The sequence below is a fragment of the Argiope bruennichi genome, chromosome 5, assembly GCF_947563725.1.
Source record: "Argiope bruennichi chromosome 5, qqArgBrue1.1, whole genome shotgun sequence".
In the NCBI taxonomy this organism is placed as follows: domain Eukaryota; kingdom Metazoa; phylum Arthropoda; class Arachnida; order Araneae; family Araneidae; genus Argiope; species Argiope bruennichi.
The window spans coordinates 52,648,354-52,661,983 of record NC_079155.1 but is presented as its reverse complement, the minus strand read 5'-3'; the positions used below and the strand labels follow the sequence as shown (position 1 = coordinate 52,661,983).

The window sequence follows — 13,630 nt, the reverse complement described above, 5'->3', positions numbered from 1 at the left end:
ATAAATCGAAAATCATTCATTTTTATGATTTGAGTTTTAAAAAGGAAATATTTGAAAAAAATTATATTTTATGACATATACAACTCTTTCTTTAGTTATTTAAATAAAGTCTCTCACCAGATCTTGTCAAATAAACTTCTTCAAAAGGAAAAATAATTGCTTTCATTTTGAACGAAGGAAAAAAGGACCTTATAGGTACAACTAGTTATAGAAAGCGTTCATTTTATAATGGGAAATAATTAGTAAAAACAATAATTTTTTTCTATGGGCATCACCTTGTTTTTTTTTTTTTTTTTTTCATTTCAAAAAGTTGAATTAGACCAGAATAATTCCTTTTTCCTTAATATATTTGTATTGCCAAATTGTTTTTATCGTAGTGAATGCAATTCAATTTAAAGTGTAAATAATTACGATGTAGATTTTTATAAATATTAGAAAACAAAAGTTTTAAAGATACCTTTTAATTATATGATCTCATCGTCCATAGTTTTTATGATACCTCTAATATTAATAAATTCTTCCTAATAAATTGTGGGATTTGATATAACAGTTATCAAAAAAACTTTAATGTTTCCTTTATCTATTTACATTTTTATAAAAGTACACTTTATATACTTTTAGTTAAAATTTCTATAGCTATAGAAAGTAGTTATTTCATTTTTTTTTTGCCTTGATTTTACTTGAGTTTACTTAAATATGTTTTCTATTTTACGTGATCTATGTATTTCGTTAACTTCGTTATAATAGTATGAAATACATCATACTATCATAGGTCGCATATGAATAAAAATTCGTTTCATTTCAAAATCTGAACAAATATTTGAAAAATTCCACAAAGTGAGATTGAAACATTTTATTTTGTTATTTAAGGACAAGCTGTGGCAGTGTTTTCTAACCAATGCCGATTCTAACAAACCGGAGCCGAAATCAGTCTCCCGTCTGGACAATCTGGGAATGGACAGTGCGAAACTCCAGTGCTGCTTTCGGGCGGCCACGATGACGTGTCAAAGATTATGCATCAAGGTCAGAATGATTTTACACCAATACATACACAAAGACACATAATCTATTAAAAATCAAAGAAATGTTTTTAAGAGGATTTAGCGGGTCAATGCCGACATTTCGCTTATTTTTTAATATATTTTAATTTCACATAAAAAAAAATCGCTCCAAAGTACATTTTCTACCCTCAAAAGTATATCTGAGCTCAGGATGGTAGCTCTAGGTCAGACGTCTACCCCGTAGAACGCCAATACACACGCACGTGTATACATTCATCTTTATTGTAAGTAAAGATATATTTCTTAAGCTTACTTGCAGAGTTGCTTGCTTTTGATATTTAGCTTTCCATACGCAAAATAGTCAGAATGCCATCCCTACCTCAAGTTTTAATTATCAACTGCAATATTTTGCACATAATAACTTGTCTTGCTCGTGTTTTGAATTACAGATTTTTTAAAAATCTATTTCAAAGTCAAAGTCGCAATTAATTAAAAAACATGCTTACTTATCTGAGATGTCTTTATTTCTTTTGAAACGAGTTAAGATAACAGAAAACATCCAAAATCCGATTATCTATTTAAGCACATTCAACTGTCAAGAGTATTTTTCTGTTTGTGTCAAATAAACATGTCCAAAAAAATATGGTCTTCTTTGCATATTCTCTGATTTAATGTATCGAAGTTATAAAGGTAATATGAAGAATATTTCTTTCATTTCAACTCTTTTTAAATTTCGTAATTATTAACATATTAGTGTCACATCATCATTTTCACATCATTTTCTATGCCTTCTAATGAAATGACATTCCCTGATGGTTGAATAATCCATCAGGATAAAATAAAGAGCAAATTTTACAAGCAATTATGCAGACATTTATGAAACAGAGACAAGAATAGAATTAGAATAGAATAGTTGACAATGATCTTTTTACTACAATTGCGGTATAAAGTTTGGTAGAAAGGGACGTTTACATTCAACTAAAATATATATGATATATATTTATCAACATTATAAAGTACATTTATCCTTGAAAGATTATGGTTATTATTCTCAAAGAGCCATTAATTATAAAATCTCAAAAGTGCTTTCTAAATTTTAAGAGCGATCTTTTAAATTTGTATTTCGAAATGAAATAAGCAAAATTGTCCTTGCGTCGAATTATATGAAAAAATATCAGTGAAATAGCAATTTCAGACAATTGAGATAAGCTTTTGCTAGCAATCAGTAAACATTTTCTCAAAATCTTTTATAATGAATATATTTTAGTAAAATTTCAAATAAAATTATCGGATTTTTAATATATAAATTAAACATTATATTCTCAAACGCCGTAGATATATATAATTTATGTATTTCTTTTCTTTATAAAATGTTTATGCTGATAACTTACCAGATCTCAATAGTATATGTTCATTATAATCATTTTTAAAGAATCTTATCATAGTAACAATTTCAATTAATAATTTTAATGTCAGTATGCGATTGCTATTTTATAATACATACATAAATACATAACGTACATAAATTTTTTACGTTCTCATATATGAAGTGTACAAAAAGAAGGCATTGTAATCGTCAAAAAGTTCGAACTTGAGACTTTGACGAATCTCCAAGCTTCAGACAAACACATTTTTCATATTTTCTCCGTCCATCTGGAAACACGATAATTCAAAAATGAATTTAAGTTAGACAGATGAAATGTGGTGTATGAAAGTTAGCACTATAATAACGAAATGGATAAAATTTGGTACTCAGATTTTAAAATGTAAATATACATCAATCTGAAATCAAATCAATCGAGGTCGATCGTCTGTCGGTCTGCATTTTCACAAGCATGTAAATGTGATAAATCAACAACTTAAATATGTGGAATTTAATACGTAATTTTGTGATTACAGTTGCAGTTCTGTGTCAAATGTTGGTTTTAATTAGACAGAAAAAAGCGATCAAAAGATACATTTTATTTTCTGATACTTGTGTATCAACATCATCCTAGCGATTAATTGTCGAAGATCACTGCAAGCTGGTAACTGTTATTTGTTAATTGTATAAGATTAATGATACATTAGAGAGAATGCGAGAAAATTTCGGGAAGATCTTTCTTTCTGATTTTCCGTATTATTCGGTACAAATATCAATCTGTTTAGTTATGAAATGGCCGCTTTTAAGATTTATGATAGGAAAATTTTTTTTCAAATAGAAGCAAAGCGCTATAAGAAATCTCGTAAGAGTTTGAAAGTGAAATCTTTAGTACCATTAATTAAGACTGTTAATTTTATTATAAGTTATTTAACACGTTTTTCCTTCCAATTTACAGACGTACAGCAACGAATGGGAGGAAACTTGGGGGGATTTTGATCGTCAATGTCAATACCAACTGGCAGAATCTCCTATGCTGCGTTGTTTGGCTGAAGGTAAATGTTGACTAGCGTATCTCTTCCCTTTTTATCCTAGGACATAAAATCGATACTGTGGTGGTTTGAAAAGAAAACTGAATATTAATCATCTTCAAATGTTTTGTTACTATAGCGACATGAAAATATTTTTTACTTTAATTAATTATCACTATTCTTCCTTTTTTAATCACTTATTAAATTTAATTATGCTTACTGACAATATGATAAATAAAAACACTATAAAACACGTCACATTTTATTATAACAAAAGCGCATAGATCATTCAATAAATTGGAAAAAGAGAATTAGCTCTCCTACTGTCCTACTAAATGATTTTGCAATTTATGCGATAAGGAAATATAATGTGAACAGGAGTAGATTAGACTTTGGTATTATTAAGGGACAATGACATGGAGTTATACTTGTATATTTCAACCGTTCAGTCTTTTTAAAAACAATATTTTTTATTATTAATTATTATTAACTTTTTAAAACAAAATTATTATTGATTAAAACACCACATTTTTAATCATTATTATCTTAATATTATTTAATAATAATTATGGCTGCTTATTTTTATATTTCATTTTTAGTTTGATTATATATATTTCAATTAGTTTGATTAATCTTTGCTGATAGTTAAGATATTTTAATTCAATAATTTTAAATTTGTAAATTTAAAAATTTATATAAACACTACCGAAAAAAAGAAACAACGAATAATTTGTTTAACAAGAAAATATAACACTTATTTTATCATAGCAATGTCAATTATTACAGCAATGTTAGCTATTGAAGCCATAATTTCTCTAATAGATTTGTTGTATGTTGTTACTGTTGTTTCTTATGGCACTTCTCATAGATAAGCCCGCTGAAGAAGTTAGCGATATTTTAAGCTCAGAGAGCGTCTCTTGTTTTAGTATCGCCATCTAGGGCCAAGAGTACGACTTAATTACTCACGCTATGAGCTTTGTACGAGGCGGACTGCATTCATGCATTTCACTCACTCATCCACAGATCGTAATTTAGACCTGAGGCAACGAACGATCACCTCTGAACTAGTACCTCCGGTGGTATTGTCTCGACATAGAGGACTTTGTGGCCATTACAGATCTGTACGTGCTCCAGGCACCACATATACGTGGTGTCTTCGGCCGGCGAGGTTCGAACTCGCAACCCAAGGGATGCGAATCCAGCGCCCTACCAACTAGGCTATCCCGGCCCTCATGGTGTTACTACTAAAGTCAAATTGAAATATTGAATAATTACTATGCTTGGTTATAGGGAAATGAATTTTAGAAGTTTAGAGAAAAACTGAATTCATCAAGTTAAAATAATCAATTTCTGGGCCCTAGTGCACAATCGTCAATTCACCCCTAAGCATATCTAGTTTTGTTGTTGCTTTACATTCTTTTTGGAATGAAGCTCAATGATGATAATGAATATTTATTAAGACATATCTTCCTCTATTTCTTTTTTCCCCTTCCCCATCGTCATAATTCGTCCAACTTATTGCAAGAATTACAGTCTTTAATATCACTCAATCACTCATCCACCTATCTCACAAAAATATCATTTATAAATCCATTTCTGTTTCGTAAGATTTGCCTATACCATTTTTCATGCCAGCGGTAAAATTAAATTTGTCTTTTTATATACCTTGACATTTATTATTTAAATATTGTTTTAATCAGAACTGTCTCTCGCATTTTACAGTGGAAGAACCTTGTGAGCTGGGTTGTGAGGGATTGAGCTACTGCACTAACTTCAACCACCGCCCCACCGAGCTGTTCAGGAATTGCGACAGCCGTACCGACCAAGCCGCCAAGCATGACGTCGATTTGTGGCAACAGGGCATCATACGCATGCCTACGGTTGACATTCCTGTCTTGGATATTTCCACCTGTTACCCGGAAACATGGAAGGCCATTGCATGCGCCTTGCAGATCAAGCCTTGCCAATCAAAGGCTCATGCCAACATGATATGCAGGTAACATTATTACTTCTTACGACAGTGTTTGGTAATAACAGGTCATCACTTTATATATATATATACAATGTGTCACAGAATCCACTATTACTTTGCATATCAACAGTTAAATGTAAATAACTCGCTATACGGACATCTCAGACTGCTTCAATGAACATTTTCATGATTTCACTTACTGCAACTCTTCACTAATTAATCGAGCTGCAAAATGTTATTAGAAATACTCTGGAGAGGGCTCACTCTGTAAATATATAAACAAAATAGGCATTGTTAATATTGTTCAAAAATAGATTTAATCTTCACCAGCTATTTGTTATGACTTAATTATGAAAATTGATGACCATATCTTCCAAAACTGTTTTCTTGCAAAAAAGCTATTGCATTATTTAAATTTCAAAAATTACCTTTTTAATTATATCAAATCCATTTCTGTACAATTTGTTTTTCTTTATTTTTAACACTTTCAAAATTTAATGTACAAAATGTAATAATACTTTTAATGTTATGATTAAATTAAAATTCCTTCATCAAATCATCCAGTCGCTTGCTTTTACTGAAGTTGAAATTAAGATAGAAAAAAAAATTGACTTTCTTTGAACATTAGACCCATAATAAGCATATAGCATACATACTTTTTAATTTGAAACAACAATAATCTGTAGCAAATTATTTCAATTAAATTTATATTTTTCTGATGTATCAAATAACAATTTGAATTAAAGAAATCCGTTCCATATTAATAGCGTTGCAGTCTAAAATAATTAAAAACCTATGAGGACAGTCTGATCACCAAAAGTGGCCAATTTAAAAAAGTTGATCTGTTAAAAAGGCTGAGAAAATCATCTGATAATTTCTAGCATAGAAAACTAGAATAAAGAGAAATGAATAACTATTTATTGGCCAAGTGGGTTTAGGTTTCCCCAGGTTATACTATTCTAGAAAATATATTTTACCAATGTGCAGTTTTTATATCTGCTGTAAAGTACTGAAGGACTAGACACTTTGGTGAGATGGCGACAGAAACTAAATTTAGTTGGTGCCGAGTGGCAACGTGGAGAAAGAAGCGTGGAGCGGAATGATGTGGTGTGCGTGAAAAGGGAACACAGGAAGGAATAGTTTATTAAAATTTAAAATGTTTCATGTTTAAATGTTAGTCTTTGTAAAGTTATGTAATGTAGTGATCATCCCTATGTGTCAAAAAAGAAATAAACCAATTCGGTTTAAAAATCGCCCTGTTTCTTTGGAATAATCCACGCTACCATATTACACTGCATTAAAATATACATTTATATATGAATTTTTCTCGTTTCGTTAAATTTCATTACTTTGTGTGTAAGATCTTGGTTCCTCGTTTTAAGATCGCTGTTTTCCATCCATGAATCTGTCTGTCAAGGAAAAAAATGTAATGAGAAATACTAGTTTTGCAACTATTTTGCTATTGCATACGCTGATGGAGCACTTCTCCCTTTTTCAGTTTTCGTTTGAATAATTTTAAATATTTTTCTTATTATTTTTAATCATAAATACTTTTTAAAAACTAAACAACTTCCTCGAACTTCCTTTCACGTCCATCTCAAACTAATCAGGACCGACAATGCTGTAATAGCAAAGATATGATGATATTTAATAGTTGAAGATGAAGTTATGGTTAAGTAATATTTATTGGAGGAAGAGTGTTATTGCTGTGCTTTGGCTGTGATGTATCCTACATTATTCAAAAACTGGTAGAGTAATGCTCGCATTAACAACAAATTGCTTACTACAGTATGGTGGAAGTAGGGATTGCAATACCGGACCAAAATTTCAATACCGGTATTCGGTATTTTTAAAATCTTAATACCGGGATACCGGTTTTAATACCGGTATTAGAAATTTTAGAAAAAGAAAGAAAACACAGGTTTCTCTTTGTTGTATTTGCCAGTTTTGTTAGAGAGTGTAAATGTCACAAAAAATAATTTGTAACTTATAAATTATAACAGTATATAATCACAAAAAAGTAAAGAAACCTCTTATTTATTTAAATCACAAAAAAGTGTAAATATCACTATTCAGTCTGGGGTACTATTACAACTTTTTGAAATGTGATCTTAAAAAAACATAATGCATCAATTGTACTGTCATTAAGCCTGAAAAGTAATTTTGTGTAAAAATTACCAGCTGTAGAAAACGCTCTTTCGGCATCTACGCTAGTTGGTGGTACTGTTAGCAATGCGCGATATACTTTTTCCAAGTATTTACTTCTAAACCCCTCATGTTCAAGTAAATCGATTTCTCGTCAGATGGTTTTGGATATAGCTGATTTCTATATCGTATTTTGGTTCGTTAAAATTTTTTTTTATTTATCGCTAATTCTAATTTTTGTTCAAGAGACAATTCCTTATCACTATCGACAGTAGTGACATCATAATCTTCGATAATTGAACCCAATTCTTCTGAATGTGGATAGGTTTGTGTGTAAGAAATTTTAAGAAAAATTACTCTAAACTTAATCAGATTTGAATTGGTTATTTTCTTTTCTTATTTTTCATTTTCATTTTTAAAATCACTAAAATTATGTAAATACCATAAGACATTTTCTATTTCGGTATGCCTTTCTCCTGTGCGATTTTTCAATGAAATATATAATTCTTCAGAGAGTGATGTGTGCTGTTCTTTCAGTGACTGCAACATGAAATTAATTGTTGCATTAGCTATTAATAAATTAGAATCTCTCAGACATAATGCATCAATAGTCAGTTTTATTGGAAGTAGAGCTGATATAGTTTTGGATATTAAGTCGAATTCACTATCTGAAAAAATAGTTTACAAGTTTAAGTCGATTATTGCTTTTTGGATTGGATTTCAGTTTCAAAAATCGTTCCATCATTAGGAGTAAACTGTTCCAACGTGTTTTAGAATCTAATATTAACATATATTATGTTTTATTTTCAGTTAGTATATATTTTAGTAATATATCCTTTTTTACAGGGGAACGTTTAAATATGTTAACAATTTTTCGAACTTTATAAATTATAGGGAGCAATTCTTGATAGGTTAATATTTCATCCTCATTAGCAATATCTTCTTCAATAATTACATTGTCATTATCTTCATTGTCAATATCACTCTCACACTTACTCTCTTCTAAGTTGGAATCCGAAGTTTCTATATCCACAATATTTGGATTTTTCTGTTCTTTATTTTTTTGGTATAATACATCTATTACTCCTAATTGAATTCCATGTGCATAGATAGCACAACTGCTGATTTACACCAATCAACTTTCTAACTTTCTTCATAATTGTTGTTCCATCAGTCGTTATGGATACAATATTTTCTTTCAGGGATAATCCATATTTCGCTAATTTAGATTTAAGCCATTAATTAGCTAATTAATTTCGCCCGTTAGGGAGACATAAAAACAAAAAATGTATACTATTTTGCTATGTTCGCGATTCCTGAACATATATTGGAGACAGTTTAAAAAATTTCTAGTAAATACCGAAAAACCGGTATTTAAACTTTTGAATACCGGTATTACAAAATTGTACAAATGGCTCAAAATACCGGTATACCAGTATTGCACTCCCTAGGTGGAAGTTAATACATATATGCACCAGTTCATGAGAAAAATTATCACAATTTATTGAAGCTAAATCAGAATTCTACCTGAAGTATTACTTAGATATTCTGAAGGGCTTTGAACAGACTAAAACGCCATACTATTTCTTTATCATTAATCCTTGATCTATGCATGAACAGTAAGATCTGCGATAACCAGAAGGAAGTTGAAATCTTGCTTTTACCCGAACTTCGGAGAGGGATACTTTAACAATTAGAACGAATTATTTACCTACGAAACTATAAAACCATGTGTAAGAAATTCTGAAAAACCATAGCAGTATTAAGTAGGCTCTTGTTAAAAAATGTTGCAAATGAAATCGTTTCTTAATTTTAGAAGGAAATTAAGTCTGAGACGTGAAAAGGGGAACAATAATACAAAAAGTAAAATTATAAACAAAGAATAAACATGACACAAGAAATTAATGGGAAATATATCTTCCAAATAAGCAAATAATTTCACAAAAGAATAACACGATATTATATAAAGCATCATATTATTCCAAATTATATCAGGTCAATGGAAATTTGTGACCTGAAACAAATATTTTACCTAAAAATTACTTACTCTAATGATTAATCTGTTATTTCAGTGCGAATTGCCCGTCAACAGGTTAAACAAATATCCATGTACAGTCCGATCATTAAAATGATTATGTGTGCATGTAGTATTTTGTTCTGAGTAGTTTCGGAAAATTAAGCTCGTATTTTTGTTTTGGTTAGAAAATAGGCGCTCGTATTGAAAAAAACAAGTATCACAAGATTTAAAAAAACTATTTTTTTCCAGAGATGATTGCATCAAGATTTTAAGCAACTGTGTTGATCGTAGCAGGCTTCTAGAAGGGCAGACTCCATCCACTCTCTGCGATGTCCTTTCACCCCCTGGGATAACATCGCCCTGCATATCCTTGGCTCCTTTCTTAGGTGAGTTGCTGTAATTGAACAAAACACTCAGTGCTCAAATATCAAGACAGTTTCAACATTTATGTTTAATCGAAAATAACAAATTAAACTGGTATTCGTTTAAAAGAAAAAACTTTGGAAGCAAATAATGTGCAGATATTTGAAACTTGATTATAAAAATAATATATCAAATCAGACTATGATATCTCTATCTATAGTTTATCATATCTATAGTTTATGCAAGTGTAAAACCATTTTAGTTTCGTTCTTTTTCCAACAATAAGAAAATGGCGTTGTATCCGCTACTGACGTAATCAATTATTCGAAAAAATAGCAGGAATTGAAACATGTATTACTATTCTTTTTTAATTTTTATTTTGCCATCGTTCATACGTGTATTTCAATGAATTAACCTCTTAAGTCCCCTGTGTCCTCCTAAGAATATAGAATCCTCAAAATGCATTCTATACTCACATTCCGCATGGATCATAGTAGTTCAATATTAATTTGTTAGACCACCTGCAGCATTAAACGATTCTTCAAGGTGGTTAGTTTACAATATTTCTTTCATACACTACACTTCTCAGGTGACATAAGGTTAAAAAAAAATTATAGAGAACTATCTGGTACCCGGTGCGTTGCTGCCGCAGAAGAAATAATTTTGGACATATCGTTTGAAATTTAAAATAGCTGTCTTGTTTAATTAGGAATGATAGAAAGTATGATATTTATTTTCTTATCGGCAATGAATACAATCATTGAAATTTAATGAAATATAAAGGAGAAGTGCAAATAATATTTATTCTATTTTTTTACTTTATTACTCAAGTGCTTTAGGATAGGCAATATTTTTTTGTTTTTCCGTCTTTAGCAAAAACAAATAAATTTCTTGGCTGTCCGACTCTTGAGCATCCAGCATACAACTGGCCATATGAAAAATGTAGATTTTCTAGATTCAATCTGCACACTTGAAGTGATTGACCTTGAGCCTTGTTTATGGTCATCGAGAATGCAAGTCGAATGGGGAACTGCAGTCGTTTGAATTCAAAAGGCATGATGGTGGGGATAATGGGAATGCGTGGAATGAGCACATCTTCTCCATTCGACTTTCTGTTAAGAATAGATGACTCGATTTTTGCCTCATGTCGATGTTTGTTTTCTAATTCTGACGCGTGTGATTGGTTAGCTTATAAACGTTATCTTTCGATTTTTGCAGCATGTTGATCTTGAGATTTTGAAGCATATGAATTTGCAATTCATAAAAGATCTGCGTTATTGCTTGCTTGTCGTTCCTCGTTTGTTTAAGAAGCTCGAATTAGCTGATTTCTACGTGCTGCGCTGGTAGACCTATTAAGTGACGAACGTTTGGGAACATATCTTTTGTCAAAGCAATCAATCGATATATGTTTGTATAACCGAAATATCATTTGTCGATTCACTGAATAAATAGTAAAATTACTGTTTGCACTGGAAAATTTCCATTATATATAACTTACCTTGATCGGCATCGATAATAATAATTCTATTTTATATACTGTGTGAGATAAACTCTGAATAATATGTGCTCTTGCCGCAGACAAAATATGATGCACGCTGAAGGACAACTTCCTGTGTAGATGACTATTCATTAATGAGAAGAAAAAAATTAGCGCTTGCATTAAATATTTTCGATTTCATTTCACTCATATTGAATTAGAATCATTCATAATAATTTTATTTTGTTTGATATATGTGAGATTAACTCCGAATGACATGCGCCGTTTGCCATTTACTGTTTGTCTTTTGTCATTTGTCAATTTTAAAATATAACCTTCGAGCAAGGTGCAAGCAATAAGTTGGCAAAGTTTCATCACAGTCAGTTGAAGGGTATGGTAGCACATAAGGTACGAACAAACAAAAATTCATTTTTATATATTAGATATAATTGTAGAAAATAGTGGCCACCTGCAAGCAAATGTGGGATTTCTCTTTGTCCTTAAACTGTTGCATAATTTAGAAAAATTTGAAAAGTGATGTCTGTTTGTGCATTTTGAACTATCACAGTTTCAATTGCAATGCGAATATGTAAGCAGTATGAAATCATTGATTTCTAAATCTATCTCTGATATTAAAATATAATTTGTAATTGAAATTGTGATTTCTGTAATGTTTACTGCTAACTGACTTGGCCAACAGCATATTCACAACCATGTTGCAAATAGTGACAAAATTTTGAACTTTTTTTTTTTTTTTTTGCATACACCATAATTCCTTTTGAATAAATCGATTAGTACGTAGATAAAATTAAGTAGCTGTATTGACCGAAGAGATATTTATAATGGGCTTCCAAACACTTCGCTTCATTTCATAGTCATCACGTATTTTAAATTATTCTCTTTCTATTCATTTTTTTTAGCCACATTGCACCAAAGTGATTATTTCTGTAAAAATCTGTACACTGAAGTCGAAATAACAGGAAGAAAGGGTTTTATTATTTTCTTTTTAATAATCGTAACAATACTTGAACTACTTGACCTACTTATTTAGCCTTCTAAGTGGATAGCACATCCTATTTCATACATTTATTTGTTGTTAGTTGTTTTTGGAAATCAATTGATTTGCCAGAATTTATGGTTCCTAAAAATTTCAATTAAATATTTTATGTATATTAAGCTTATTTTTTTTGTATTACATATTTGTGCACCGCTTAATGGCTTTCTCAGCAAAATATTTTTCAATTCCAAATTTTGATAAATAGATCATTTTCGCTATTTTAGAAATCTTACACTGATCTATTCATTGTGCTACACATTTATCTAATTTTCTGTTTGCATTCTCTTGTTATGAAACAGTAGTATTTAGAAATGTGCGCACTTTGAAAACCTTCACCACTTGGAAAAAAAAAAAAAACTTCAGTTTTTGATTCTGAAGTTAAACTTTAATTACCAGTACAGCAAAATTTTAAAGATTTTTTCAAAATATATCTTTTGCTAAAACCAACTCAACATGGCAAAATAAGCAAAATAATCTTCATATCATGATCATCAACAATGGAAAAAAAAAGCTAGGGTGAAATATTTCTAGCAACAATAAAAATCATTAGAGCTTCACTTCAACAATGAAATACATTGTTGTAAAAAATGCTTACAATAGTTTTTTCAAAATTAATAAAAAGTAGGAAAAATTTATACTGCAACAAAAAGTGGTACCTTTGAAAAGGTAAATTTTTTTTAATTTTAAGATGATCAAAAAATTATTATCATTATTTTTTTTTGGCTGTAATATTTTGAAAAGTTATCGAAAATGTCATGATATCACTTAAATTTTAATGAATTAATTTTAAAAGTGAAATCCCGAAAAATCACTTTTAAGTGCACATTCTTTCTTTTCAAAATATGTATGCGCCATGTTTGGTAGCTTTGGAACAAACAGTCTAGCCTGAAGAGTGCACACACACACACACACACACACACGCGCGCGCGCGCGCGCGCAAGCAAGCACGCACGCACAGACACACACATACACACATACACCATTTTTCTGTTTTATTAACTAGGCACGGATTAATGATTGGCTGAACATATCGATTAGATATTGTATGTAATTTGGTCTTAGTGGCTTCCTCATCAAAATATTTTTAAATTAAATTTTAATAAACGTTTCTCTATTATTAAAAAAAAAACTTATACTGCTCTGTTCGTTGTAGTATGCATTTCCCTAATTTTTTGTTTAAATCTTTATACATCCTAACAAAAGTATG

At 30.3% G+C, this 13,630-nt stretch overlaps 1 protein-coding gene across 1 annotated transcript in view; it reads left to right on the top strand.

The window, feature by feature from the left end:
- Positions 1-13,630, top strand: part of LOC129968570 (reversion-inducing cysteine-rich protein with Kazal motifs-like) — a 122,018-nt gene that overhangs the window by 85,911 nt on the left and 22,477 nt on the right. The window contains exons 9-12 of the mRNA XM_056082590.1: positions 871-1,023; positions 3,320-3,416; positions 5,115-5,388; positions 9,776-9,912. Of these exons, the coding sequence (XP_055938565.1) occupies positions 871-1,023; positions 3,320-3,416; positions 5,115-5,388; positions 9,776-9,912 (661 nt within the window). The remainder of the gene's footprint in view (positions 1-870; positions 1,024-3,319; positions 3,417-5,114; positions 5,389-9,775; positions 9,913-13,630) is intronic.